Genomic DNA, 25834 nt, shown 5'->3' with positions numbered 1-25834 from the left:
ACAACTTTATGCATTGTCATAAACTTTCATGTCCTCAGTTTTAAGATAAATTAACTTTGAATTGCAATATACACAAATGGGATACTACTATCAGTAACTTTTTTTTTGCACAGCGGGCGTACATTTTAATTCTTTACAGGCGCAGGCGATCTGTGCTGCTGGAGGAACCCTGAGCGCTGCCAGCACCGCGCAGGATGGCTCATTGACCGATCCTTGGCCATTTCGCGGGCTCGTCGCTACGGCGCCAGTCGCTGTCGCGCGGGCGGGGAAGAGCAGCACTACTCTCGAGCCCGTTTGGCTAGAAAGGGCCCGCGGAGCTGCCGCCTCCCCAGCCGCCCCAGCCGCCCCAGCCGCTTCCCGCGCCGCGCCCGGGGCGGCGGGAGGGGCGGAGCGCCGCTGACGAGCCGGAGAGGCGGGCGCCCCTCCCCCAGCCGCTCGGGCTCCTTGCGAGCGGCCCACGCTGCGGGCTGGGCTGACTCGTTGCCCGCGACCCCTCGCACCCCGCCCGGGCCGGGGCACCGCCGCTCCCGCCGCCACATTTCCCCCCGCCCCCGGCGCGCCGCCCCCGGGTCGCCGCTCCCGCCCTGCCCGCGACTGACGCAGTCCGTGCCGCACCAGCTCCAACATGGCGGCTGCGCGGCGCTGAGCGGCGCGGGGCGACAAGGGCCACCAGCGGGTGAGTGCCGGCCACGCCGCCGGGCAGCGCCGGGCGCCGGAGCGGCCGAGGGAGGGTCGTGGCCCGGGCCGCGCCGGGGCTGGGCGGGCGGCGGAGGAGGAGGAGGTCGCAGCACCGCGGGGCCTGAGGCTCGGTCACGGCGCGGATAGGAGCTCCGGCCCCTCCCGGCCGGCCCGGCCGCCGTTTCGGAGCGGGCCTGAGGCGGTCGCCCGCGCTGCCTCGGCGCACACGCCCCTCGCAAGGCCCGGCGGCCCGTGTGCGGGGGGCGGGCTGCCCGCGGCGCCCGGCGCATCCCGGCTGAGAGCGGCCCTGAGGGGGAAGGGTGTCAGGAGCTGCGAGCGCGGCCCGCGGCGGGCGGGAGCTGCAGGGTGGGTGAAGCGGCGCCCGGGGCCTGGCGCACACCGCCGGGGGTCGCGTCGGCCAGGCCGGCTGTGCCTCTGTGCGGCCTGGCGAGCCGCGGGTCTGTGCCCGCAGCGAGCACCCTGGGCGGGCTCGGGTGCTGCTGGGGAGTTTGAATGAGTCTTCCCTCCTCCCCTAGACGGAGAAGGAGCGGGGCTGTCTGCGTGCCACATGTTCTTCCCTCTGCAGGCCTCTCCTAGGGAAGTGGAGCCTGCAGGAGCTACCGTGTCTGGCAGGAGACTCCTCTGCCATTATCTTTTAGGGATTTCCTAAGGCGTTTTAAAGACTTCCATGAATATTGAGTTTCAGGCTCATTTTGTTTGCAGCCATGACCAAACTATAAGTACTGCATATATATGGCTCTACTTTGAGGGCATGAAGAGGCTTTAAAAGAAAGAGACTTAAGAGAAAAAGAAATAGTTTACTGAAACCGTGGACAGAATATCTGTTGTAGTACAAAACATTGCCTTTCAGGTCAGTCACAATCAGAAAATCTATTAATAATGATAAAGTCACTTTGGCCAGCGATTTCGTGATATTTGACTGGTTAAGTTAATTGTATTTAGTAATCATCTGAGACCTGCTTTAAGAGAAGCGTCAGACCATTATCTTGCATTTAGTCTATTTTCTAAGGTGTATCTTTTCTGAGAGAATATTTGGGGAGTTTCACTTTTTTCTTTTCCATATTGCTTGTAGAAGAGGCTGTTCTTTGGATAATGATAAATGTTTCTAGGGGGTTTTTTTAGGTTGGTGTGGTTTTATGTTGGGTTATTTTTTCCTGCCGTTTTGTTTCACTATTCCCATTGCAATGAGGTCCAGCATGGCTCAAAATTTTAGGTGCTACCATGATAAAAATATGGTAACAATTCGGATGTTAGACATGATTTATGAAGCATTAGTTTGTCTAAACTCACACAGCTTGATTTATCAGTTTGTAAAAATTATTTATAAATATTTCAGAAATAATGTAGTTCCCTGTGTATGAAGTAGATCTGAAGGGGAGCATAAAAAGGATAGCAGCATCAGTAGCTCTCTGAGAGCACCCTTTGGAACTATATTTCTTACTAAGTCTTCCCACTCTTCGAGTCCTCTTCTGTGAAACAAACATTATTTTTTTTAATTAGTTAGCAGTCATCAAGCTGTTATCAAGAGAAGATTTGGGTTTTTCCCTCATAGGATCTCAGAAAATCTGGGGATTATGAGGGAATTTAGAGTGAAGAATATGTAATGCGGGAGGATTTTACTGTGTTGCAGCATGATTTCTCCACTACCAGTCCATTCCTCCATGCAGTGGTAATTTAGGAGCAATCTTCCATTTGCAATCAGAGTCAGTCAGTGCCAAGGAAAAAATCTGGCCATCTTCTAATGCAATGAGGTTTAGGTCAGAGGCTGGGATGAGGCATAGAAGGGGTCTAGTGCTAGAGGAGTAGAGAAAGGAGTAGAACATGTGAATAAAAGATGATACAACAAACCTTTTTTCGTTATGGTTGACAAATACAGGTCAGCATTCAGCGCTGTCTCATACCGTTGCATGGTTTTCTTGCCTCGCTGTCATCTTCAGTAACAGGTAGGAAAGGATTTCACTGCTGAAATTCAGTTTGGGATTTACATGACTTGGAGATTATATGCTGTAAAAGGTTTTTTTTTTTCACTTTCATACAAAGCAAAGACTTGCCTTTTCTAAGCACTTTATACACTTTAAAATAAAAGTTCGTGGATTCAGGCTTATGCAGACTCACACCAACAAGTGCACTTATTTGTGCACAGACCTGATAGAAAATACCTGTATTTTTTTCACAAATCATAGCACAGGAAAAAAAGTACTTTCTGCATAAATTAGATAATAGAAAATCATGACTAAGACTTGTCAACAGATTTTTACTTGCAAGTGACAAGAGCGTGGTTAGATATTTTAACATTTTTCATTGTAGGTATCCCCCTTTCTAGAAAAATAAAGGGGATGATCCAAGAAGAACCTGTACTTCTGTTTAAACACTTTCAGAATCTTACTACCTTTTCAGCTCAGTCATGCTCTCCTAGCTGAGGTGTTATAATTGGGTGTGTAGTCCTTATACTTCAGTACAAGAAGACTAAATTCATGTTCATAATTGCAAAAAGTCATACTGAAAGTGATGTAAGTGGACTACCAGTGCAGTAGGGTTAGGAGTATGTACTGCATATTTAGTCAGGACCTATCTAAGGACCTATTTTCTAAAGTCTCAATTGCCTCATGTCCATGGGAGACAAGGCTGATATTGCCAGGTGTCTGATTTCCTTTTTTAGAGGGAAACAAATACTAAGTAGTCCAGTCAGTAGTCCAGTCAGTAGTCCAGTCAGTAGTCCAGTCAGTAGTCCAGTCACGACTTGTAACATTATTATTGAGAAGGAGGCCTGGTGGAAAGTGTCAATAACTTTTTGCCTGAAAAAATGTTGTAAGTTTTACTCTATGGTTTGCTTTTTTTGGAAGAGACAGTCGGATTGAAAGCCTGTAATGCATGGTTCTTCTTAATGAGTAGAAAGTCTTCCTGCATGAGTTTCATAGACGTGTAGAAAGCAAATGTTTTCTTATTTTCATATAGGTGTGTTGAGTTCATGGGATTGAAAAGATGTCATCCTAAATCTGAAATGTGTTCTAATGTAGTACCTTATTCCTAGATCTGACAAAAGTCCTGTGCTGCCAATCAGTGAAATGAAAAAAAATCCATTTCCTTAGATGTTATTGCTGCTAATTCAGAATTTTCAGACTGTGAAGTACAGAGGAAAAGATGGTGGTGTTTGGGAAAAATGCTGAGGAAATTACGGAGATTGAGGGTTGGTCTGTTTAGGTTTTTGTTGTTCTCATCTTCAGTATCATGCTAACACAGCTGCAAGCTCTGTCACAGGAATGGAACTATGAACAAATTTTCATGTCTCCCATTTTGCAATCATAAATTCACTTCTAGTTTACTCCATACTGGAACGAGCATGTAACATTTTTAGTCTATGGCTCTGCCATCACTTTAAGCTGATATATGCTGTGGTCATGTCTTTCCATGGAGGGGGGAGGAAAGGGTAGTTTTTATGCAGCTAGGTAGCCACTTGTATGTAAGCTAAACACGTGGGTGGAGGAACCTTCTATTGCAGTATCAGCCCACATTTATATTGTCTTCAAGTGACTGCAGCCACAGCTTTAAAGAATATATGTTCAGTATTTACTTTGTGCATTTGTGTTTTCTGAACTCAAAGTTTTGCTTAAAAATATATTTCTGGAGATTCTGCATGCCTGTTTTTGAGATATGTATCAATATGGTTTAGTCTTCCTGCATTCGTAGATGGTGTGAAATAAAATGCTAGGAATGTGAATTTATGTACTTTGTTGTTCACTTTATTTGGACATTGAATAAAGATCAGTGCAGGTAATTGTAAGTTGATGCAAGGAAGCGCATAGAAAGGCAAGGTAAAGGGAAATTCAAAATCTGGATGAACTCGTAATGACTGGGAAAAAGTGAAGGAATAGGACACAATAAATCTTTGCTTACTATTCTATCCTGTACTGGGACTGAAACAAATCAGTAGTCCCATGACCTGTTCAGCACAGTTATAAATGAAGGGTTTTTTTCCTCCTATGAAACTAGGAAATACTACTGTATTGCTGCTTGCTGTCAGCTTCTTTGGGATGCATGACACACTGATAATTCAGTTGTGCACCTGTGAGTGCTTTCTGCCTGTTCAATCAAAAGGTTCTAGTGTGTGTTAAAAAGTATTATTACCAGATCCCTGCTAGCACAGGTGATTTTGAAAACAAAATTTCCCAAGATGTGTTTAAGCAGATACACAAATATCAGTGATAATCCTTGGCAGAAAGTTGCTTGTGAACAGTTTGGGATAGTTACCTTTTTCCATTGACACAGATTATAATTTTGAAGGAGAAGAGCTGCTAGCAGCCTGGCCTTGAGTTGGCCAGCTTTAACCCTGCAAATATTTTAACAAAATAACGAGGCTGATGGAGGTGTGAAGTGACGTGAACCTTTAGGGACGTGGTGAAATGTTGTTTGTGGATGAAGCTATTCTGACAAGACTAAGTACTTTAGGTGTATTTGTCAACAAATACCAATATGCTCTAAGCTGAACAGTAATTCTACTTTCAGACATAAAAGAAAGAAGCCTTTTTTTATAGATATGCTGTAGTGGTATTTTGGGTGCTTGGCTGCCTTTGGGGTTTTTTTGGTCATAGATTCTCTTTAGACTTAGTAAGAGCCTCTTCAAACAAGTTGGTTGAGAATGATGAATAGATTGAAAATTTCAGGATAGTTTGGGCTTCCTTAGAGTTTTGGAAGGAAAAAGTGAGCTGACGTAGCAAGATTGTCCTCCTGCGTAGCACATTTTTTGCATGTATGGATAGTGAGCATCTTTTGGGTTGGCATCAAATTCAAATTCTTTTCACTAGTAAAATTCCGTCAAGTTCACAGTTAAATGCTGGGTCTTGAGGGTTGAAAGTATCCACATTCTAACTGAAAATAAACTTTGAGAGATAAATAGCACAAGTCATTTAAGCCCTGTTGTTATCAGACCTGTAGCACTACTGAGCTTTACTTGTAATTTTCTGGCTTCATTCTTGGTATTTTCTGACTTTGTTCTTGGCATATTTTTCCTGTTTGTCTTTGTTGGTTCTATATTTAATGTCCAGACCCTCTGTACTGGCTTTTAATACAGACAGGTTTTAAATTACCAGTATGTTGAAGATCATGTTTGGTGTTACATACTACATGAATAGAAATTACTACTTTAAGGATCATTGGTAACTTATTAATTTTCTGTGTAGCATATCAGGAAAAGATCTGCTAAAATAACAGTGCAAAGGGTATTTAAGTGTATTGGAAAAGAAATGCTCACTTGACTTGTAAGGCAGGTAGGATAAATATGTGACACTGATATCTTAGCCTGGTTTTCTAGGCACTGTGAGCTCAAGAGTGAGATATATTTGCTTAGCCTGGTGTTTGTCTATTCAGGAGGTTCACACTGACCCATTGCCATACTTGTCATTTAGAATCAAGTGCAGCCAGTGTTTAGGGCATATTATTGGAGGATTTAGGTAAAGTGCAGAGTACATTGGAGGTAATGATTAGAGCATGGACTACCGTTTTTCCCATTGATCATGAAACAATGTGGAGATAGAAAAATATCAAATTCAGAAAACTTGGTGGGAATAGGGACTCAAGTAGAATTCTTCATTTCTGCTTTCTCCCTCCTATCCTCTACAGAACCCAGTTAAAAATTGACTGACATAAATATGTTTATATTTACTTCACAATTTAGCTTTAGTCATTTTCAATGTTTGAAATAAAAATTATGTCACATGTCAAGATAGTTGTCATTTATTTTGGCTAAAATACAGTATATGAATGTTAAGGTATACCTCTACATTTCTCAAGCAAATGGCTTATAAAGGAGGAGTTAAATTCCTTCTCACTTAAGCACTACAATTAAGTGCTTAAAGTTTGGGTACAAGTGGTCAATCACTTGTGGTATTGATGCTCAGTAGATTCAGTTAAAACTGACAGTTCAGCTGAAACAATCAGTTGTAGCACCAAACAATATTATTGCATTTATTGTGAAAGGTTTCCTTGCAAAAAGTATCCCCATGCAGCTGTGTAGTCTGTTCTGCTGCTGACAGGGAGTTGATGGATGTCCTTTGGGCTGGTCTCAGTTCTGAAAGCAGCTTGTCCACTACCACCTATCTCATCCTTCCTGGACTGCTTTGCAGTTTCTGCAGCAGTGTGGCAACCTGGGCAGCCTCCTGCTAACCTGATGGCATCAAAGTTTTCAGCTATGGGCATTTTCTTTTTTTGTTTCTCTGCCAGTTACAAAATTTGTTATACTAATAGGAGAGAAATGCTAATTCAGGGAGAGGACCAAGCAGACTGAGATAAGCCTGCTGCTTTTGACCAGTGTCTGGCTTGTGTGTGAATGTATTTGTTACACACCCAAAGAATATCTAGTGAGATTCTGCATTTTTTCAAAACCTTCTTGTGCTAAAAATCACAATAATTAACTACTGAGTGGTGCTTAATTTAAACCAGTCCTGCATTTCTCTTAATTTTTGCTGTGTAATCTTAGCAAAATGTCAGGAATGACAGCACAAGTAGAGAGAATATAGACTAACACGATTACACTACTGTCTTAATTTCTTACAGCCTCTTGTTCATATGCTGAGGGTGACAGATGGTGACAATTGAATTTTTCAAGGATGTTCTGTGGTGCAGCTATGAGTGAAGCTTTAGGAGAGACTTGTGCAGTATGTCAGCTAGATTTGAGTCATGTTTTCTGGCAATGAAAAATGATTAGGACTGAAAATGTATGGATTATACTCCAAATTCCGGAAGAGATGCTCCTGTCTTACAGATCCTTTTGCTGTCACTGTTCTGTTGGGTGTTTTTTCCCCACTCTGAAGTTACTCAGAGAGGATAGGGATTTAGAAAAGGAAAAGAATATGATTGTACATACTGGTTGGAATGTTGGAGATGCAGATGGAATTAAAACATAGGTTGTTACAGAAAAATAAAAGGATTTGTATGCTCAAAGATAAGGGAAAAGTTGTATTAAAATTCTCTATAAGGAATCATAAAATCATTTAGGTTGGAAAAAAGCCTTAGGACCATTGAGTTGAAACAGTAAATCTGACAGTACCAAGACCATCGCTAAACCATGTCCTTAAGCAGCACTATGCATCTATACAACTTTAAAATGTTACCAATGGTGGTGTGTCAAGAGATAACCAATGACATAAAAGGAAAAGAAACAATGAAAAGATGAAATAATTTCATTTAGCAGAAGTTGTGGAAGAGCTACACTTTTGTATTTTTTTTTTGCCTAGCATGGTTTGGATCCTAATTGGAGCAATGCCTGATAACTGCCATGACAGGAGTCCAGGAAATACTGAATTTTGAAAATTGAATGCTTAAGTCTTGCCCATATCTTATGGTATCTTTTCCTTTCGTATTTCCCCACCTGAAGTATGGCACTCAAGTTTAAATTTATTGTTGTTGTAGCAAATGTGAAGAAAATCACTCATTTGGGGCTACAACACATGAAAATGACCTAAAATACTTTGCATTTTCTGAAATTTTAAAAAATGCTTATTTTTGCTGTCTGGGGTTTGGGTTTTTTTTTTCCCGTGCTATTTTTGTTGACTTCTGTATTGACTTACGCATTATTTCAATACACAGAAGGAAAAACTAAATTTTATTTTTATTACTTACAGTATTTAGACTTCTGAAGCCATGGGAGTAAAGGTCCAGAGACCTCGTTGCTTTTTTGACATAGCCATCAACAATGTACCCGGTAAGAAAATGAAAATATTGATTCAGCAGCATGATATTCCTATGAGATATGTATAAGAATAATACAAATACCATTTAACTTCACAATAAATATGGTGCTTTTTTTTTTTCTAGCTGGAAGAGTGGTCTTTGAATTATTTTCAGATGTGTGTCCAAAGACATGTGAGAATTTTCGCTGCCTTTGCACAGGTTTGTAGATTTTCCTATTTAATCTGTAATTTTTAATGTAATACCACGTTAACTAGTTTGATATCTGTTATTGTTCCTGACATTTTCTTAAATAGGAAAATAAGTTCAACATTGGTTCTTGACACCTCTGAAGATTTAGCTGATTATACACATACGATCATACACATATCACTTATAGCCAAAGCAGTTGAGCTTTGGCTTAGTATGTTGGAGTATATACTAACCAACTTTAGGTACAGGCACAGTAAGCTGATTTTCTGTTCCTAGCACAGATATTACTGTTCACATTATATAACATCATCCAGTCTTGAAAGGTAGCCAGCAAGAGGTCAACCACACAGACTTACTTTTCAGTCTTATGATACTTCAAGGTATTTGGAAGGTACGGCTGGTATTCATTAGTTATTTTTGCCTTTATTTTAATTTATTGATGGACACTGGTGATTTCCAATCCTATTCAAAGTTTAGTTCTTGAAGAAAATACTCGGAAGATTCTCTCTCAGAAACATTTACTAACAGAATTATTTTCCTGTGGACTGCACACTTTTGTTGCAAATGGTGACAGCTTAGCAAAACTTGAGTTTATTGTCACAAGAATAATTTTGTGAATACGTAAATGGCATTCATGCTTTCTGTCTTCAGCTTTTTCTTCTTCCTTTCCTTCCAGTTTTGTTGTTTTTCAGGTTAAGGATCTGTAGGTCTTATAGTGACTCCCATGATCTGAATCAGGTGTGGATACATAATTACATTCATGTTAACTAGAACATGTAGTACATCATTCACAAAGTCTGTGGGAATGTAGGTACTATCTGATCTGACATTAGGTTTACTGGCACAAAATCAGATTATCAGAATTTGTTAACAAGTTTGAACTTTAAAGTAGTTATTTTTAGTGGCTGTGACTACGTTAACACAACACTGTCATTCTTGATCTGCTGTCAACTGCCCAAAAGTCAGATTATTGAATGAAGGTGTTACTCCCTGCTACTGACTTAAATTTGTGAATTGAAGTCTTTCAACAGCATTTCAGGTCAGCAACAAGTATGACTAAGTTAACACTGTGTTGCAGACATCAATAATCAAATCCAGATCCTAAACTATTTTGCAGCCTTAACACATACAAGAATGGTGAGAAAAATACGTAGAAAGTTTATGATATTGATCATCAGCAAATGAATTCAAACTTTTCGTTTGTTTTTCTTACTCATCTTTTTTCTGGTGATTTTGAAAAGTGTGTGCTGTCTTTGTAAAATGGGGATCAGCAACTCCATGTTTTCCTGGCATGCGCTAAGTTAGTGGAACATACACAGCTTCACATTTATCAGAGTTCCTATCAAGAGGGGGGGTTTTTCTAGCTATTCAAATCCATTTGGAGACACCAGTCTGTTGCAGATTAAGTTCAGAGGCAACTGCCCTTGACAAAAGCTGCCAGTTAATAACTCAGGATAAGATTGTAGGAAGATGCAGTCTAACAGTTTGCCAGCACTGAGAGGGAGAGATATTTCTTGAGAAGTCCCACTGATTACCTTACTGTTCCATTGAGGTTGGCTCTACTGTTTACAGGACCCATGAGCCATTAATCTTGCAAACTCAGCAGAAACCTTATCTGTTGGAGGGTAGCGGGGAAAGGCCATGATGATGTAGCTGAAGCAGAGTCTGCTTAAGTAGCAGAGCCCATGTAAGGAAGGAAGAAGTTGTCATCATGAGCAGGGGAGGGAATGAGAGTCCTCCTCCTTCCACCTTATGAGCTTCTATGGTACCTTAACCTTTTGGGGTTGTAACTAAAAATCTGAGTGTTTCTTACATGTTTCTGAGCAATACCAGTTATCATAAACCTAAGCTGGATGTTTAATTTCAGTCAGTCTTCATGGAAAAGACCAGAGTTGTATACTAATGTCGGTAAGGGGTTCTTCTAGTATAACTGTAAAGGCAGAAAGTAGTTTCTGCACTGCTTTCTTAAATGCCAGTTTCTTGCTGGTGATGCAGGTGTCTGCCTCACAAGCCAGTTTTTCAGAGTGAAATAGATGATTTTGGTTAAGTGCATGTATAGCACTTTTTTTGTAATGAAGATTTTACAGGTGAAGAGAGTAATTTTTGATTTTGTTCATTCTCTTCTTTAGGTGAAAAGGGTACAGGAAAGTCCACCCAAAAGCCATTGCATTACAAAAGTTGTCTGTTTCACAGGGTTGTGAAAGATTTTATGATCCAAGGAGGTGACTTCAGTGAAGGTATGATGTGAACTTTTAAAGAAAACTTTAATGCTTATGTAAACATTGCAGAAGTTTGTATAAAACCATTTACTTATAGTAATTATTCTGTGACAGACATGGCTGCTTTTTTCCCTTTCTTCTGTGTGAGAACTTTTCCATGAGAACTTATATGATAAACTTAGGTACATGTATGCATACACATACACATACTTTTCCTCTGTTACCTTAAATATTCAGAGATCTAAGTACCTCTTGTTGGAAGGTTTAAGTGTGAGAATAAAATTTTGTATCTGCTGCTTAAAAAAAGGGAGACTATAGCAGAATACATGGGAGAATACTTTCTTGTTTTCCAAGTTTTTTGGTTTTGGATTACAAAGATGCATCTTGATTGTGTTTGCCTATCTTGAGGAATAATGTCAGTGACTTGGATGCAGTTACATTAGTATTATGAAGCACCTTCCACATAGTGTGACTCTTTAAATCACTGCTTTAACTGTTACTTTTCCTCTTTCAAGGAAATGGCAGAGGAGGAGAATCCATTTATGGTGGCTTTTTTGAAGGTAAGAGTTTTATCAGTCTGCTCTGTTCTGGTGTTACAATAAATAATCACTTTTACATTTTGTAGTCTTTGTTCTATAAACCTGAATTTCATTTTTTAAAACATTTTATTTGGTCTTAGAGGCATTTGACTGTACTGTTTAAGTTATTTTACTTTTAAGATATGAACCATTGTAATGAATGAAAAACTAAAACTGAACTCCTTTGTATATGTCCCTTTTACCAGATTTACATTTTTTTGCTGTTTTTAAGCATTTACTGTTGGTTTGATCAGCTAGCTAAAAGTTGGGGATTGTCTTCTCTTCAAGGGGAAGGGAGAAAGGTGTGATGGGGCTGGGTTTCCTTGCAAATTTTTATTTAAAAGAACACATAAAGCCCTGCATTCCTGAACCCAAGATGAATTACTGGTAGAGCCCTTAGTTATCTCACAGTCCTGGTTCTTTTTCAGCCAGTGTAGCAGAAGAAGATGTACTTGCTGTGTTTCTCAGCCTGTGTTTCTCCAGAATGTAGTGGAGTAGCTCTGTTTCTTGGGGCGGTTGTTGTGTTACGCCCTAGCCCACATGATGGGTAGCTGCCACCAACAGGCGAGGTTATGCTTCTCTCCCTTCCCATACACTTTTCTTTACCTTTGGTTGTTGTCTCACCTTGCAGCACAAAATTAAAAGAATTGTTCACTGCTGTAGTAGGGCCAGGCTGCAATTTTATATTAGACTTTAAGTGGAATCAACAGTTTGCAACTGCCAGAAGAGGGAGGGGGCTTTACTTTGCACTGATTCCCTGATCAAACTTTGACCTGATTCAGCTTGCTAAAATGCCTAAAGATTATTGCAGAAAAAAAAAATTACGTATTTCAACATCAGTGAGTTAAATAATTTGGCAACCTTCAGAACCAACACAAATGAGTAGCTAGGTTTGAAGAAATATATGGCTGGCAGAGATGGAAAAATGAGCACAACCTCCACTTACCTTCTGTAGTGGCAAGCTGGCTGTTCAACCTGGCTGGCCACAGTATGAAACTGAATTTGTGGAAGATTTTGCTTTTGTGGATCAATTAACCAAGTCACCATAGGCTTAGATTGACATTTGATGCTGTGCCAGCTAGTACAAGTGTACAAGTGATTGGCGAGTGAGTGGGACTGTCCCTTTCATGACTACTGACAGTAGCATTACAAATGTTGTACATTTTTCTTTGTTAATGCTTGTTCCTGCCACCTGTATCCAAACAGTATTGAACAAATATTCTCTCATCTGAAGAATTTCTGTCCCCCCAAAGCCTCTTTTGCTGTTTTGGGAAAGAAGAGAGAGGATTCTCTTACAGGTGTCTTAAATGAAGAATAGTGATTACATTTTACACTTTTTTCATTTCATAGTTTCATTGGGATTTAGTTTGAGCTATTAACAATTATTTGCTCATAAGAAGTAGGATTCGTTAAACTGATTTTCTTTATGGCCAACTTGATAAACTTTTCTGTGTCTATCAGACAAATAGGAGTTGATTGGAATTGCTGTTAAGCTGGATATCCATGTGTACTAAAAAAAACCAAAACAAAATGCCTGAAAATTAGGGATTTATTAATAGTTAATACACAGCTTCTGTTCCAAGGAAAAATAAAGAGAGCAACAACTTAAACATCTCTGCTAATGTTGGTAGGAGACAAATCTTTTGAGCAAGAATACTAAATTTTAATTTTTTTCTCCCTCAGGCTACAAAATTGATTCATATTTCTCCTTGTTATATAGAATGAACAGAATAATATGTTTTTAAAATAGCTGTTATTTTTAATACAACCCATTCAAGTGACTAGCAGATTTATTTAATAAGGATGAGTTTACTTAGACTATCGATAGCATTTACCTAAGCATATATGGTATGCTTAAAGTAACTGAAAACACTTTCTTTAGATGAAAGTTTTGCTGTAAAGCACAACAAAGAATTTCTCCTTTCAATGGCCAACCGAGGGAAAGATACAAATGGTTCACAGTTCTTTATGTAAGTATTGAAATGTCTTGAAATGTGTATATGGTTTGCTATTTGTAAGCTGTGAAGAGAATCCTTTTAAATATAGAAGACTAGCTCCTGTGCAAAGCCAAAATGGATGGTTTTTTTCAAAGTTGCTTGGAAGTAGCACATTTTCCTAATGTGCTTCCTTTTACCCCATCTGTGTTTAGTGTTAATTGTCTGTGCAAAAGGGCTTTTGGTAGTTTTCAGTAGCTGTATTCTAACTTGGGCAATAAAGCAAACCAGTTAGTTTCCTATAAAATTCTTACTACTCTAATAAACTGCTTTCTGGAAGGAAGCAAAACAGCTCTGGGTGCTCTCAAAAGTAGTATAGAGCATTTTTTAATCACAGAATAGCTTTCCAATACAGTCTTATTTATAGGTAGAACTTAAATTCTTAAAGTACATTACAGTAAACTCTTTTAAAATCTAAATTATCTACAGAAAACATTCTCAAAATACATGACTCTTACTCATGTTTCGTAGCCTTAGTTAACATAACAAGCTGTGTATGTCAGCATTAAAACTTACTTTGGGATTTTTGAGTGATCATTACTCCAATCATCTGAATTTTCTACTCTGCCATAACTGACATGTATGCCTTAGTAATGCTAGTATAGGGGAAAGCTGAGAGAAAGTCAGTTCTGCTTCTGTATCAAATAATCTGTACATGAAGATACTTTTTCTTCCAGTGTTTTCTGGTTATTTTCCAATGTGTAGAAGGTTATTTGCACTTTTCCTGCAGATCTTTGTATCTGTTCCTGGTAGTACTTATATAATTTAATAAATAGGAACTTATTATATCCTGTATGAGGATTGTGTCTAAAAATTTATGTACAATTTTGTTTGGGGGTTTTTTTCAGTAAAATGTAATTAAAGTGTTTCATTGAATGGGTAGTTTAACATAATAAACATTAAATATTTTTAACTGCAAATTTAGAATGATATATATTGGTTTTGTTCAATTTTATTATTGCACCTTTGTATGTGTAGATGACATGCTTCAAATGCTGACTGTGTTTCACTAATACTGATTTTGTTTTCTCTTTAAATTAAAATCTGGAAACAACAGAACAACTAAACCTACACCTCATTTAGATGGGTAAATATCTCTTACTTTCTTCTTTCAGTTGTTTGGGAACTGCCTTGAGAAAATTAAGTGCTAAAAATACTTACTTTTGTTTACATTCTTCAGGCATCATGTTGTTTTTGGACAAGTCATCTCAGGTCAGGAAGTTGTGAGAGAAATAGAAAACCAGAAAACAGATGCATCTAGTAAACCATATGCTGAAGTACGCATACTAAGTTGTGGAGAGTTAATTCCAAAATCCAAAGGTAAAGTTGAACTGTACATATGAGGTAATTTTGCTTGCTTTCTTCCATGTTGGTTGCTTATAAAAATATTTAGAAACTTACTTGTGATAGATGATGGTGCAATTGGTGAAAAGGTGAATAATGTTGCAGAGCAGCTTGTCTTCTAAAGAGCTTAAAAGCTGGTGATGTAAAAGATGTTAAAGAACAGTCATACATGCTTTTTTTTTCAAACACTCTCCTGTCTTGAATTTTCTTACACTAGCTAAATTTTAGTACAAAGCTGGACAGCATTTGATAACTTCTGATTTTCCAGAAGGTATTGAACTTGTTTCAGGTTGCTCTAAGGTAACTGTTCAAAACAGGCACTTAGATTAGAAAAGCTGGGATTGGCCCTTTAGCTCATACACTTTATAAGTTACTAAAAACCATTCTTAAAGAGGAGTATGACAGAACCTGTCTTTCTTTGTGGAAGGGATGTCCTGCTCTGCCATTTCAGAACTGAACATAGTATGGATTGAGCGTTATTTTAAAAGAGAAGCAGAGTGCTTGTTTTGTGGGAACTATGATGGGGGATCATCCTGCTATTTCATTCATAGCATGTCGTGTTGGTACATACTGTGAAGGGTTGCACCAAAGATACTGAAGCACAACACAAGAATAATGGTTTGTTTGGCCAGAGGAAAGTGCAGGCATTTGAACTTCAGCTTCTTGGTTTTTCACTCCTTTTTGTTCACATGTTGTGATATGTGGCGGAATGACTTTGGCATGTGAAGTGATCACTTCAATACCACAGAATTCCAAGCCAAGTTATCTTTTGGCTCCTGACTTCTGAAAGGTTCTAGGTCATCCCATGTGTTAGGATACAATTAGGAGGTTTTTTGGACAGTACTGAGGAGCATGGCATCTCTCTAGGAAATGCACAGATGGTGTAACTAGAAAATAGTACAGATATAGGAGGGGTGAAGCTAGGGGTTGAGATACCTACTTGCATATATGTCTTCACTGGATTGCCACCCTCCCTTTGAAGTCCACTCTAGAATGCTTGAATGACTAAATGAAATTCTTGGCACTGAGTAGTCTATTGACTTACAGCCTTTAGGCAGGGCTTTAAAGTACTTGTCATCCAAACAGTGAACGAAAGAAATACAAAAAGTTTGGGTTTCCCTTTAACTTCTCCTTAGAGGGAACAGGCTTCTGGAAGGATTTGACTTGTCTTGCCTTACCCATTTGTCTGTGTCCTTGTCCTGACTCAGTACTGCTGCATTCCAGGCAACTCTGGTTCCTGAAGCTGGCCTGGTGTGCCATGGAGGGAAATTGATGCCAGGGTGATGGGATAGCCCATTCTATAAAGCTATAAGGTTCAGTTCTAGATAATGATGGGCAGTAGGAATGTTTGGAGAACAACAAGCCATATGCACCAGAATCAGGCATGTGAAGGTCAGAGTGTGGGGGGAGACAAAGGCCCTGATGGGCACTAATGCACAGCCAGCTCGATAAAGATGCTGCATGACAGACCATGGTAGGAATTCCACTGTATGGAGAATCCTGCTTTTAAAAGGGGAAGGCTATGAGTAGGACCTCTAGTGGGAAATGGACCACTCCTCTGAGGGATGGTAGCATGGATGGAGCTGTTTGCTAAATGCCCAACGTGGAACCACTGATAAGCTGTGCTGGGCTGAAGCAGTGGAAATGGGAGCAGCAGTGTGACAACACACCTGCTGAAGTAAATTTGCCGCGCTGCTGTCCACAGTTCACAAGTGGAGCAGAAGAGGCCCTTGGATTTGTCAATTAATGGAAGGGGCTAAGGAATCCAGATAGGAAGAGCAGTTTCTGAGATGCAGTCAGTGTCATGCAAAATGATCAACAGAGAGTCATCTGACAGTGGAACTGTTTGTAGTACAGTACTATGGGAGGCAAAAGGGAACTTTTGATTCTGTGAATTATCAGGCAATTTCCAGGAAAAACTGCTTCTATGAACTTGATTTTTAAGACAAAGGAACAAGGAGGTTGCCTGTGAGGGAACTATAGTGATGAATTTCTGTGGAAGGGTACATTAGGATGGCAAGGGAGTCTTAAATATTTATTGTAAGAGCTTGTCTGGTAGGCAACACAAAGAAAGGGGTTAGGTCTTTATGGAATGAAAATAGAGCTGATACTTGGGTTTAACAGGGAAGCTAAAATGGCACTAGCAGAAGGAATCACAGTAAAAGCAAGGTGCTTGGTATGAATGTTTTTCTCGTAGGTTTAAGCTGAGGAAAGGTGATTTGATTTTTGGGTGTCACGATGAATAGCCAGGTGAGGTGCTTTATGACCTATGAAAATTATCTCCTTGTGTAGAAGAATTGGATTTATTTATTGATGAGTGGATGGTGACTGAGCTACATTACTGGATGCCATAAATTGAATGATATAGTGATCACAATTACAATATTGCAGAGGCCTAGATAAGAAGCTTTTAATACAGGATTTGAGAGGATGATCACCTAGAAAAGTGGAATGTTTGTCATATTTTCCTTTGTTTTTCTTTTTTTTAGTTCCTTAAAGTTGGAGAAATAAGTGAAAATGAGCAACAGAAGATTAAAAAAATTATAAAAGAAGAATTTCTCTGGCCAAGTGGTATAATTTTTAGACAATCTTAAAGTTCTAGGAAAAATCCTAAGATCTGTGAAGGAAAAGGAAGAAAGCCAAGTATTAACCCAGTATTTAGAAAGGTTATTACAGTCTAGCTAAGCTAATACAGTTCACAAGAAAAACTGTCAAACAAAAAAGTAATGTTAGTTTTCTTAAGGACAGGTTTGATACCAGTTTTGTAGAAGATGTTTTAGTCAATAAACTTGGCTGCACTGTTTGAGGTCTCGTACTTTTGCTGAACCAAAGTCATTTGGGACTTATCAAGACTGTAAAATGCTGACATTCTCATTCAAAAACAAGAATTAAGTGGCTTTGTGTAGTGGGCAGTTTTTAACAACAGTCTCTAGTGAAGTTTTCTCATAAAAAGTGAATTTCTAGAGGATTCTGCACAGAGCAGTGCTAGGCTTGATTCATGACCTTCATTAAAGTTATAGATGTCCCTGTAGAATCACTGCTTGTAAAAATGTGCTTTCTGCAATTAAGGTAGATTATGGCTGCATTCATAATTTATTAGCCTATTTGATTTTCTATAAGGTAACTATTTGCTTGTCATGGCTGTGAATTACAAGATTATAAGATGTGTTCTTTTATGCCTGAACCCAACTTTGTTTTCAGGCCAGGTCATTTCTTAATTTCAAGCGATAGGGCTAATGTAAGACTTGTTACAGTCCCTAAATAGCTGAGATGCAGAGAATACTTGTCAATATCACGCAGCGTGATCGTGTTGTTCACAAAGTCTAGCAAATATTGTAGGTCACAGGGAATGGAGTAGGAAGTGGAGAATGAAACAGAAGTAGTATCTGTTTCCGATGTGATCATAAGTTGAAACCTGATCCTGAAGGTAATGAGCTGGAACAGTTGGACTGTACATAGAAGTCTGTTTCTTGATGACCTCCATGTTCCAGGATTGGTCTCGTTCGTTGTAATAATCTGTAATAGGACGATACCAGGTTTCTTCAGTATTTGAAATAGCATTTGCTGCTGGGCAGAGGTAGTTAGATGTCACCAGAAAGTTTATCCAAGCCCTCTTGCCAGATACTCTGTCTTTGCTGTGTAACTAGTTCTGGGCTTTTTAGTTGTGTTTGTTGTTTGGGGCGTTTTTCCCCCATGTCATTTCGCTCCCTACCTGCCACGTGATTTCCCAAATAAGTCTGTCATTGACTGCTTGCTGCACATTAAGAACCACATGATATTTGTTCAAGTAGTTCCTCACTGACCCTCATTTAAATCTATTGCTTATTCACTTTAAAGTAATAATTTTAACATACCTAAACTTGTTTCAGGAATGCAGATAAAACTGTCACACATTTTAACAAACTTAAAACATATGCAGGAGGAAAAAAATACAGGAAATCACTTCATTTATTAATGCCTTATTCAGACACTCCTGTAATTGAGCTTGGAGACATCTTGTTTTACCTGAAGGCACGTAGGAAGCACTATAGTGCAATATAAGGATTTTTTTTTCCTTTGAATGGACCAAAACTGAGAGTGTAATAGATCAGAAACATTTACCTTTTTTAATACTTTTTGTATTCTTAGTATTTAGAGATGAGGTGAGATTCTTTTGTTTCGTTGTGACCTGGCCGGGTTCCTTTGATCGAGATTAATTAGAAAAATGTTTCATTTTCTGCTGTAAATATGTACTTGTTACATTCTCTACATGTATATGTATTTAGACAATCTAAAACTGACACAAAATATTACAGAGACTTTTTATTCAATATAGTGCTTAAATAAGGATGTTGAGCAAAAGTTTGAGAACAGAGAGTAGTTGTCTTGGTCTGGACTTACAAAAAAAGTCAGAAATATGGTGAGACCTGTCTTTTGGAATCATTTTGCAAGACACCATAAAAACATCTGATAAGAACCAGCTGATTTCAATCAGTTGGCTGCCCTAAACTGGTAAGACTACATGCTAGTTTATTCTGCACCTGGAAATGACTGGAAGGCTAATACACTCTATGAAAGACTGAAGTTTTTCAGTTGGGTGTCAGGTTTTTGTTTGTCTGCATCGGATGATGCTTGTGGATAAACACATAGAAAACGCCGTGTGTAAGTCACAGAATTACAGAATATTCTGCTTCAGAAGGGACCCACAAGGGCTGTCAAGTCCCACTCTTAAGTGAATGGCCCACAGAGGGATCAAACCCGTGACCTTGATGTTAACACCATGCTTTGACCAACTGAGCTCATCTCAGTTGTCATAAGCTATGACTGTGTCTGTTGTGCTAAGCTGAAAAATGAATGAGATTTAGTGCGATGGGATTGAATTTCATCCACTCTACTGTTTGGGGGTTTCAGTAACAATATAAGGTGGAAAAAAGTATCCATGAAGAGTATGAGCATAAAAAGACAGGCCAAGATCGTTTCTGTTGGGATAAGCACCACATACCTGATCCAGTTCCATGAATTAAGCTCCAGCTAGCTCACTGTCACCAGAAGTGTTAGCTCATTCGATTGGAAGCCAGTGTGCTGCATCACTGTGAAGAGGAAATCTTTCACCACTCTTTGTATCACTCCTTTCTGAATGTAAGACCTGACAGAATAGGATAATGAGCTAAATTCAGTGACTGCTTGGTTTAGTCTGTGCCTCTTAGTTTCTGTTTCAAAATTTCTCTTGTTAGTGATTTGATGAAGTCAGGTGAAACGAGTCTACAGAAATTTATTTTATAAACACTCTGTAAATAAATTCTAAATAATTCTTTGTATGTAGCTTATGTTGTATAAAACATGAGAAAACTTACGTGGTTCTGCAAGTTCTTGGCAGCATAAATTTTTAACTTAAAGTTTCATAAATCCAAATTTTGAAAATTTGTTTTTCTAGATATATCCTTTACTGTACTGTGGAGAAACAGTGTTTTCTCCAAAATTCAATTTGTTCTTAAGTATTTTGATGAAGTTGTCTCATGACGTGATTATAAGAATCTGAGACTGACAGTAGATGAGTTGATTTTTCTGAGATTAGTTTAGAAGTATTTGATATTGAAATGTGTCTTTGCTATTCTCATTTAAAGCCAAGAAAGAAGAAAAGAAGAGACACAAGTCATCTTCTTCATCCAGTGGCTCTGAAAGTTCAAGTGATTCAGAATCATCTTCTGATTCATCATCGGATTCTGAGAGTGCTTCAGAAGAGAAATCTAAAAAACGAAAAAAGAAACACAAAAAAAATTCCAAAAAACATAAGAAAGAAAAGAAAAAGAGAAAGAAAAGCAAGAAAAGGTCAGTTTTGAGATGTTTTGTTTTGTTACATGTACAATTCTTTTGTCTTATTACTACAACATACTTTTCTGTAAACTAGCAAAGCAGGTTTTGAAGTCTAGGAGATACTTGGTTTCCATATACCAGAAAAATTTGTGATTTGATAATTAAGGGTAGTGTTTATATGTATATGTAGAGGAATGGACTAAGACTTTAGATGGGCTTGAAAAGTTGAAGGACTGATAGGTTTGAAATGCGTAAGGATAGCTTGTTTCCCTAAATTTACTTCTGTACAATTCAGTTTAAATCATGTGCAGTGGAACTTACAAAAATGTAGTATGCAGGAATAAAGGAAAATTAAACATAAAATTAACAAATTAACATAACTATTTTTTTGTCTGATATGCCAAACTCTTGCAGTTTCACTGGAAGATAATAAAACGTAGCATTCTTGCTTCTGAGAACATTATTTTCAATCTAACAGTTTTGTTACAGTTCAGCATGAGATAAAAGTTGTCAGTGGAAGTCACATTTTTCTAAGCTAGCTGTAAAATTTAAGAAGTGTTCACTTAGGGCAGTGCTGCCTAAACACTGTTTTTGTGGGCCTAAGCCCATTTCACAAAAGTTTGTAAATTGCTTGGAACTGTTACGGTCTATAGACAGTTATATATGCTAATGTAAAATCTGGATTTTAGTCTCCTGATAGTGTTTTTAAAAGAATATATATTAAACAAAAAAGTTGTATCTAAATAGAGAGTATGTGTATGTTAAGTGTTGCACCATTGGAATTAGTAGATAAAAAATGCTGTTAAGAAATCTACTGCAGTTGTATATTTTGGAACAAAGATACCATGGGGGGAAAAGTTGCTTCTGAAATAGCTCTGTTTTCTGAGATTCTTGTCGTATCATTGTATATTGAATTAAGAGAATTTCTGAATTATTTAAATAGATCGAAAGGTCTTCCCTCATCCAGTTAACTCAAATTATGCATTATTCTATACAAAAATAAAGCTCATCCAGTGAAAGTGAAGATGAAAACACTGAAGCACAGCCACTGTCTACTGTCCGTCCTGAAGAAATTCCTCCTGTACCTGAAAATCGGTTCCTGATGAGGAAAAGTCCTCCTAAAGCAGATGAAAAAGAAAAAGAGAGAAAAAGCAGAGAGAAGGAAAGAGAAAGGTAATATATCGAAGTCTGACTATGTGCTGGCAGTGGTATGATCACATTATTGTTTTAGAACTTCAATGTTGAATCCTTTTCATATTAAATAGTTCCATGTTGTGAGCACTGCTGGATGAAAAATAGATTTCTCCCTTTATTGGAAACTGTTGCCTTTGTCCTAGAACAAAGGACTAGTCTTTGGAAATGGTTTTAGTGAATAAAAGATTTATAACGGCTGTCCCAATTTAATTTAAAAGGTATTGGAACTCTCCAATCTGAATCTGTAATTTATTCTTTTTCCAAAAATGGGAAAACCTAGAGATCTTGTAAAATATTGTGGTCAAAACCTGAAGTCTTACTGTGTAGATGTTACCGTCTGCAGTAAAATAAAATTGCATGGTTTTGTTTAGTTTAATTTCTGAAGAGGTTTTAATTTTTGCTTGTAGAAACGATATCACTCTTTTTAAATTATTTTTAGTAATCTATCGAATTCACAGTCAACATACCAGAGGAGGCTGTTAGTCACCAGATCTGGAAGGAAAATAAAAGGAAGAGGACCAAGGGTAAATGTTTGCAATGTGTTCTTCAAAATAAGGTGGTAGCACAGTCTCACTGCTGGTGTTACTAACCATGACCATTGGGATAGTTGATTTGGAAAAAAAAAAGTGCATTGTAATTGATTTGGGGACTGAGGCTTGAAGGAGGACAGAAAAGAAAATTAAACTACCTGTTTGCACATGTGTCTGTTTGAAGAAGGGGGTGAGAAAAAAAAACTTAAAAATGCTTTAAGTGAATATGATAATGTTTGAATTGGGGAATGGAGTTAGCTGAAAAAGGGTTCTGGTGAGCAGGGAACCAAAGATATCAGTACCAGGAGTGTGGGGAATACTTTGCCTCTTGTTGTCAGGGGGGAGCTGTCAAATTGGCTCTTTTAATACTGTGAAGTCATACGCAGTGTGCTCCATGTAGCAAATGTTTTTAATAACCGAAGTCTCTATTCCTCAAATTTTTAGTAAAATTCTTAACAAGTGTGAAGTATTGTTTTTGTATTGCCTTTCAAAGATGAGTTTTCATTGTCAGTAAGCAGCATTAGCATTTGTGCTAATTAAAAGTAGCAGAAGACCTCTCATCAGATTACAAAAATCCTGAAGTATTTGTATTCCTGCTATAGTTGAATGTCAGATACATTAAGTAAGTTAGTAACTTGTCAGTGGAAACTTGGTATATGCATGTGAAGTGTCATGTTAGGTGCTATGTGGAACCAGCTGCCAGGGGTATAAATCTTGCTTAGGTATCACAGCGCATGAAATTCAAACTTAGACACAATTTTCTTGTTTTGCTTCCAAGCGTTACCGGACGCCTTCCAGATCCAGGTCAAGAGATCGATTCCGGCGCAGTGAAACTCCTCCACATTGGAGGCAAGAAATGCAAAGAGCTCAAAGAATGAGAGTGTCCAGTGGAGAAAGATGGATAAAAGGAGACAAGTAAGATTATTTCTTTCTGGAACATGTGCATATGTAATAATTTTGTTTTATTTTTTTCTTTAATTTTTGGGTTTTAATTTATTTTTTTCTTTATTTAAAAGTAGTACCTGTCATCTTAGATTTTCAATTACAATTGCTTTCAAAAAAACAGGATGCTGACTCGGTTATTCCATTATTTGTGTCTGATTTTAACCATGCTACCATGAATACATAGTTATTAATATAAATTACCTGATGTGGAGTTTTAGTTGTGAAGCTGTCTCACTTCTGGCTTAATTTTTCAGAGTGGAGGGAGTTGAAAATGTTTTTAAAATTGTATCTTTTTCTCTCCAAGGAGTGAAATAAATGAAACCAAGAAAGATAATCAAAAGAGCCCAGGAAGAGGAAGAGAGAGAAAAATATCAGACCACAGACAAGTTTCTGAAAGTCCAAGCCGAAGAGGCGAAAAAGAGAAGAAAAAAGATCACAAATCCAGCAGTAAAGACAGGGAGACAAGAAGAAATTCAGAAAAAGATGATAAGCATAGCAAAAGCAAGGCCAAGAAGAGAGCTAAATCTAGAAGCCATAGTAAAAGCAGAGAGAAATCAAAAAGTAAAGAAAGAGACTCCAGGCACAGTAGACATGATGAAAAGAGGCTAAGATCAAGAAGCAAAGAGAGAGACCATGAGAAAGGTAGAGAAAAAGAAAAGCGCTATGATTCTAGAGGGAGAGAGAAGGAAAGAAGTAGGAGCAAGGAGAGAAGTAAAAGAGCAAGCTCGAGAAGTAATGAACAAGAGCATAGGAAGAGCAAAGACAGGGAGAAACGCAAGTCAAGAAGCAAAGAGCGTGAACATGGTAGGGGAAAACACAGTTCCAGCAGCCGAACAAGGGATCGAAGCAAAAGCAGAGATAGGGGTAGGAGAGGAAGATCAAGAAGCAGGGACAGGGATCGCAGTAGGAGTAAAGACTATTCAAGGAATAGAGATAGAGAAACTAGAAGAAGAGGAAGATCAAGAAGCAGAGAAAGGAGAGGTACACCAGATAAATACAGAGGAAGAGAAAACAGGAGAAGGAGAGAATCAAGGAGTTCAGAGAGGGATGAAAGTCAAAGCAGAAACAGAGAGAGGTATTCAAATAGGGAAAGTAGAAGCTCATATAAGAGGAATGGTAGTGAAAGCCAAAGGAAGAGGCGTTCAAAAAGCCGTGAAAGTAGTAGTCCTGAATCTAGCAGAGATAAGAAGTCTAGTAGAGATCAGGATAGAAGTCCAGATTCAAAAAAGAGACCAAGTAGTAAAGAGAGAGAATCAAAAAAATCATACTCACGCAGCAGTAAAGAAAAGGAAAAGACCAGATCCTCAGCAGAAAAAGAAATAAACCAAAAATCAAAGAGTCAGGAAAGAGATCATGCCCCTAGTAAGGATAAAAAGTCTGATCGTGAAACAAGTCCTGGAACAGATGACGACAGGCATGAATGAGTTTGTGGACTTAATGTTTCCATTGTCTCAAAGTTTTAGAGACGTTTTGGGGAACGCCTTTTTTAAAGATGTGGACTTCAGTTTGGTCTTTTGATAATATAAAACCTGGATCATTTGTACTGCTAAAGTTTTAATAAACTTGAAATGAAAAACAAATTACATGTGTAATATAGTGTGCTGTGTTTTAAATATTTCATTGGATTATGTATCCTTCTTGTGTGTTGTCAGCTAGAAAGGTAACTTTCATGCCACTTTTATTTTTTACATGATGAACATAGTTCAGAGCAAGCAGTGGCTGCCAGCGAAGAGGCTTGTTCCGTATATGAAGAAGAAAGCTGCAGATATACTACATGTCATCTTAAAGCTAGGAGAATATTGCAAGGTATCCATTACTCCAGTCTTGCTACATCTGTATTTCAGTAGGTATAAATCCTAAGGAAATTTATTTATAGAGGTAAATTATGTTAGTTCTTATTGTAATCACAAAGTGAATTGATTTAAGTAAATCTTTGTTTGTGCTCCTGTCACTGCCAGCAGTAGAATTCATTCATGTAAGGCAGTCATCTGTGTTTGGGAGTTATTTCCTTGTCCTGAAAAATAACTTTAAGTGCTCATCAGTGTAACTTTTTTCTGCTGTAACCCTCTTCCATTCCATGCTTTCATGTTTGTCTACTGCAGAAATTGATGCTTCAGACTACCGTGCCTCAGTTGAGTAATTAGTGGATGCGCAGAGATGAAACAGATTGCTAGAATTTACAGTGAGGTCAGAATAAGGAACCAAGAAGTCTTTTCGACTGTTAATTAACAAGTCCGTGAGAAAACCCTTCCAGTTTTCCAGTACTGGCTTTTGGACTAGTTAAAACAGAATTTCAAGTAATGTTTTAAGACAGGCTCTTAATATTTTTGTTTTTAACTGAAATTTGCTTTATTCCCTGTTTCCCCTAATTCTAAAGACTGTACTGGGAATTCCTTCTCATTCTCTAACGTGTGTGTCCCTCAAACCAATTCCATCCCTTTTCTGCTTTCCTCTCCTGCCTCTAGGTCCACCCCAGTTTCTATTTCACCACCACGCCTTCATGCGAAAGAGAAGGAGGTTGGCTTGTGTTGCTGCAGCACTGCCCCTGTACATGCAATCCTCAAAGAGCAGCTGGTACGTGGTAACTCAGTGCAGTGGTCTGAAAGGAGGATAGATGTGGTACAAACCCAACACTCCTTCCAGTCCTTGAAACTATTCACACC

The 25834-nt window shown here is 38.5% G+C and overlaps 1 protein-coding gene across 2 annotated transcripts; it reads left to right on the top strand.

The window, feature by feature from the left end:
* The first annotated feature begins 536 nt into the window (after nt 1-536).
* On the top strand, nt 537-24751 carry PPIG (peptidylprolyl isomerase G). Of its 2 annotated transcripts, XM_085066507.1 has the most exons (14): nt 546-676; nt 2576-2642; nt 8316-8395; nt 8509-8583; nt 10704-10811; nt 11309-11353; nt 13254-13341; nt 14423-14452; nt 14546-14685; nt 20313-20517; nt 21508-21675; nt 22136-22220; nt 23005-23141; nt 23476-24751. In XM_085066507.1, the coding sequence occupies exons 3-14, from the start codon at nt 8335-8337 to the stop codon at nt 24593-24595; spliced, it is 2262 nt and encodes a 753-aa protein (XP_084922633.1). In that variant the 5' UTR covers nt 546-676; nt 2576-2642; nt 8316-8334; the 3' UTR covers nt 24596-24751. The 2 variants fall into 2 exon arrangements, with proteins under 2 accessions (XP_084922632.1, XP_084922633.1); XM_085066506.1 differs by lacking the exon at nt 2576-2642 and having other exon boundaries at nt 537-676.
* Nucleotides 24752-25834: the final 1083 nt, after the last annotated feature.

The sequence above is a fragment of the Lichenostomus cassidix genome, chromosome 7 (assembly GCF_008360975.1).
Source record: "Lichenostomus cassidix isolate B80296 chromosome 7, HeHo_3.0, whole genome shotgun sequence".
In the NCBI taxonomy this organism is placed as follows: domain Eukaryota; kingdom Metazoa; phylum Chordata; class Aves; order Passeriformes; family Meliphagidae; genus Lichenostomus; species Lichenostomus cassidix.
This window is presented reverse-complemented; position numbering and strand designations above follow the sequence as displayed.

Excerpts from the sequence above, each read along its gene's own strand:
- PPIG (XM_085066506.1), top strand. The coding sequence starts at position 8,335 with ATGGGAGTAAAGGTCCAGAGACCTCGTTGCTTTTTTGACATAGCCATC. Across the intron at positions 8,396-8,508 it reads AGCCATCAACAATGTACCCG|CTGGAAGAGTGGTCTTTGAA; the intron begins GTAAGAAAATGA and ends TTTTTTTTCTAG. Across the intron at positions 14,453-14,545 it reads CCTACACCTCATTTAGATGG|GCATCATGTTGTTTTTGGAC; the intron begins GTAAATATCTCT and ends TACATTCTTCAG.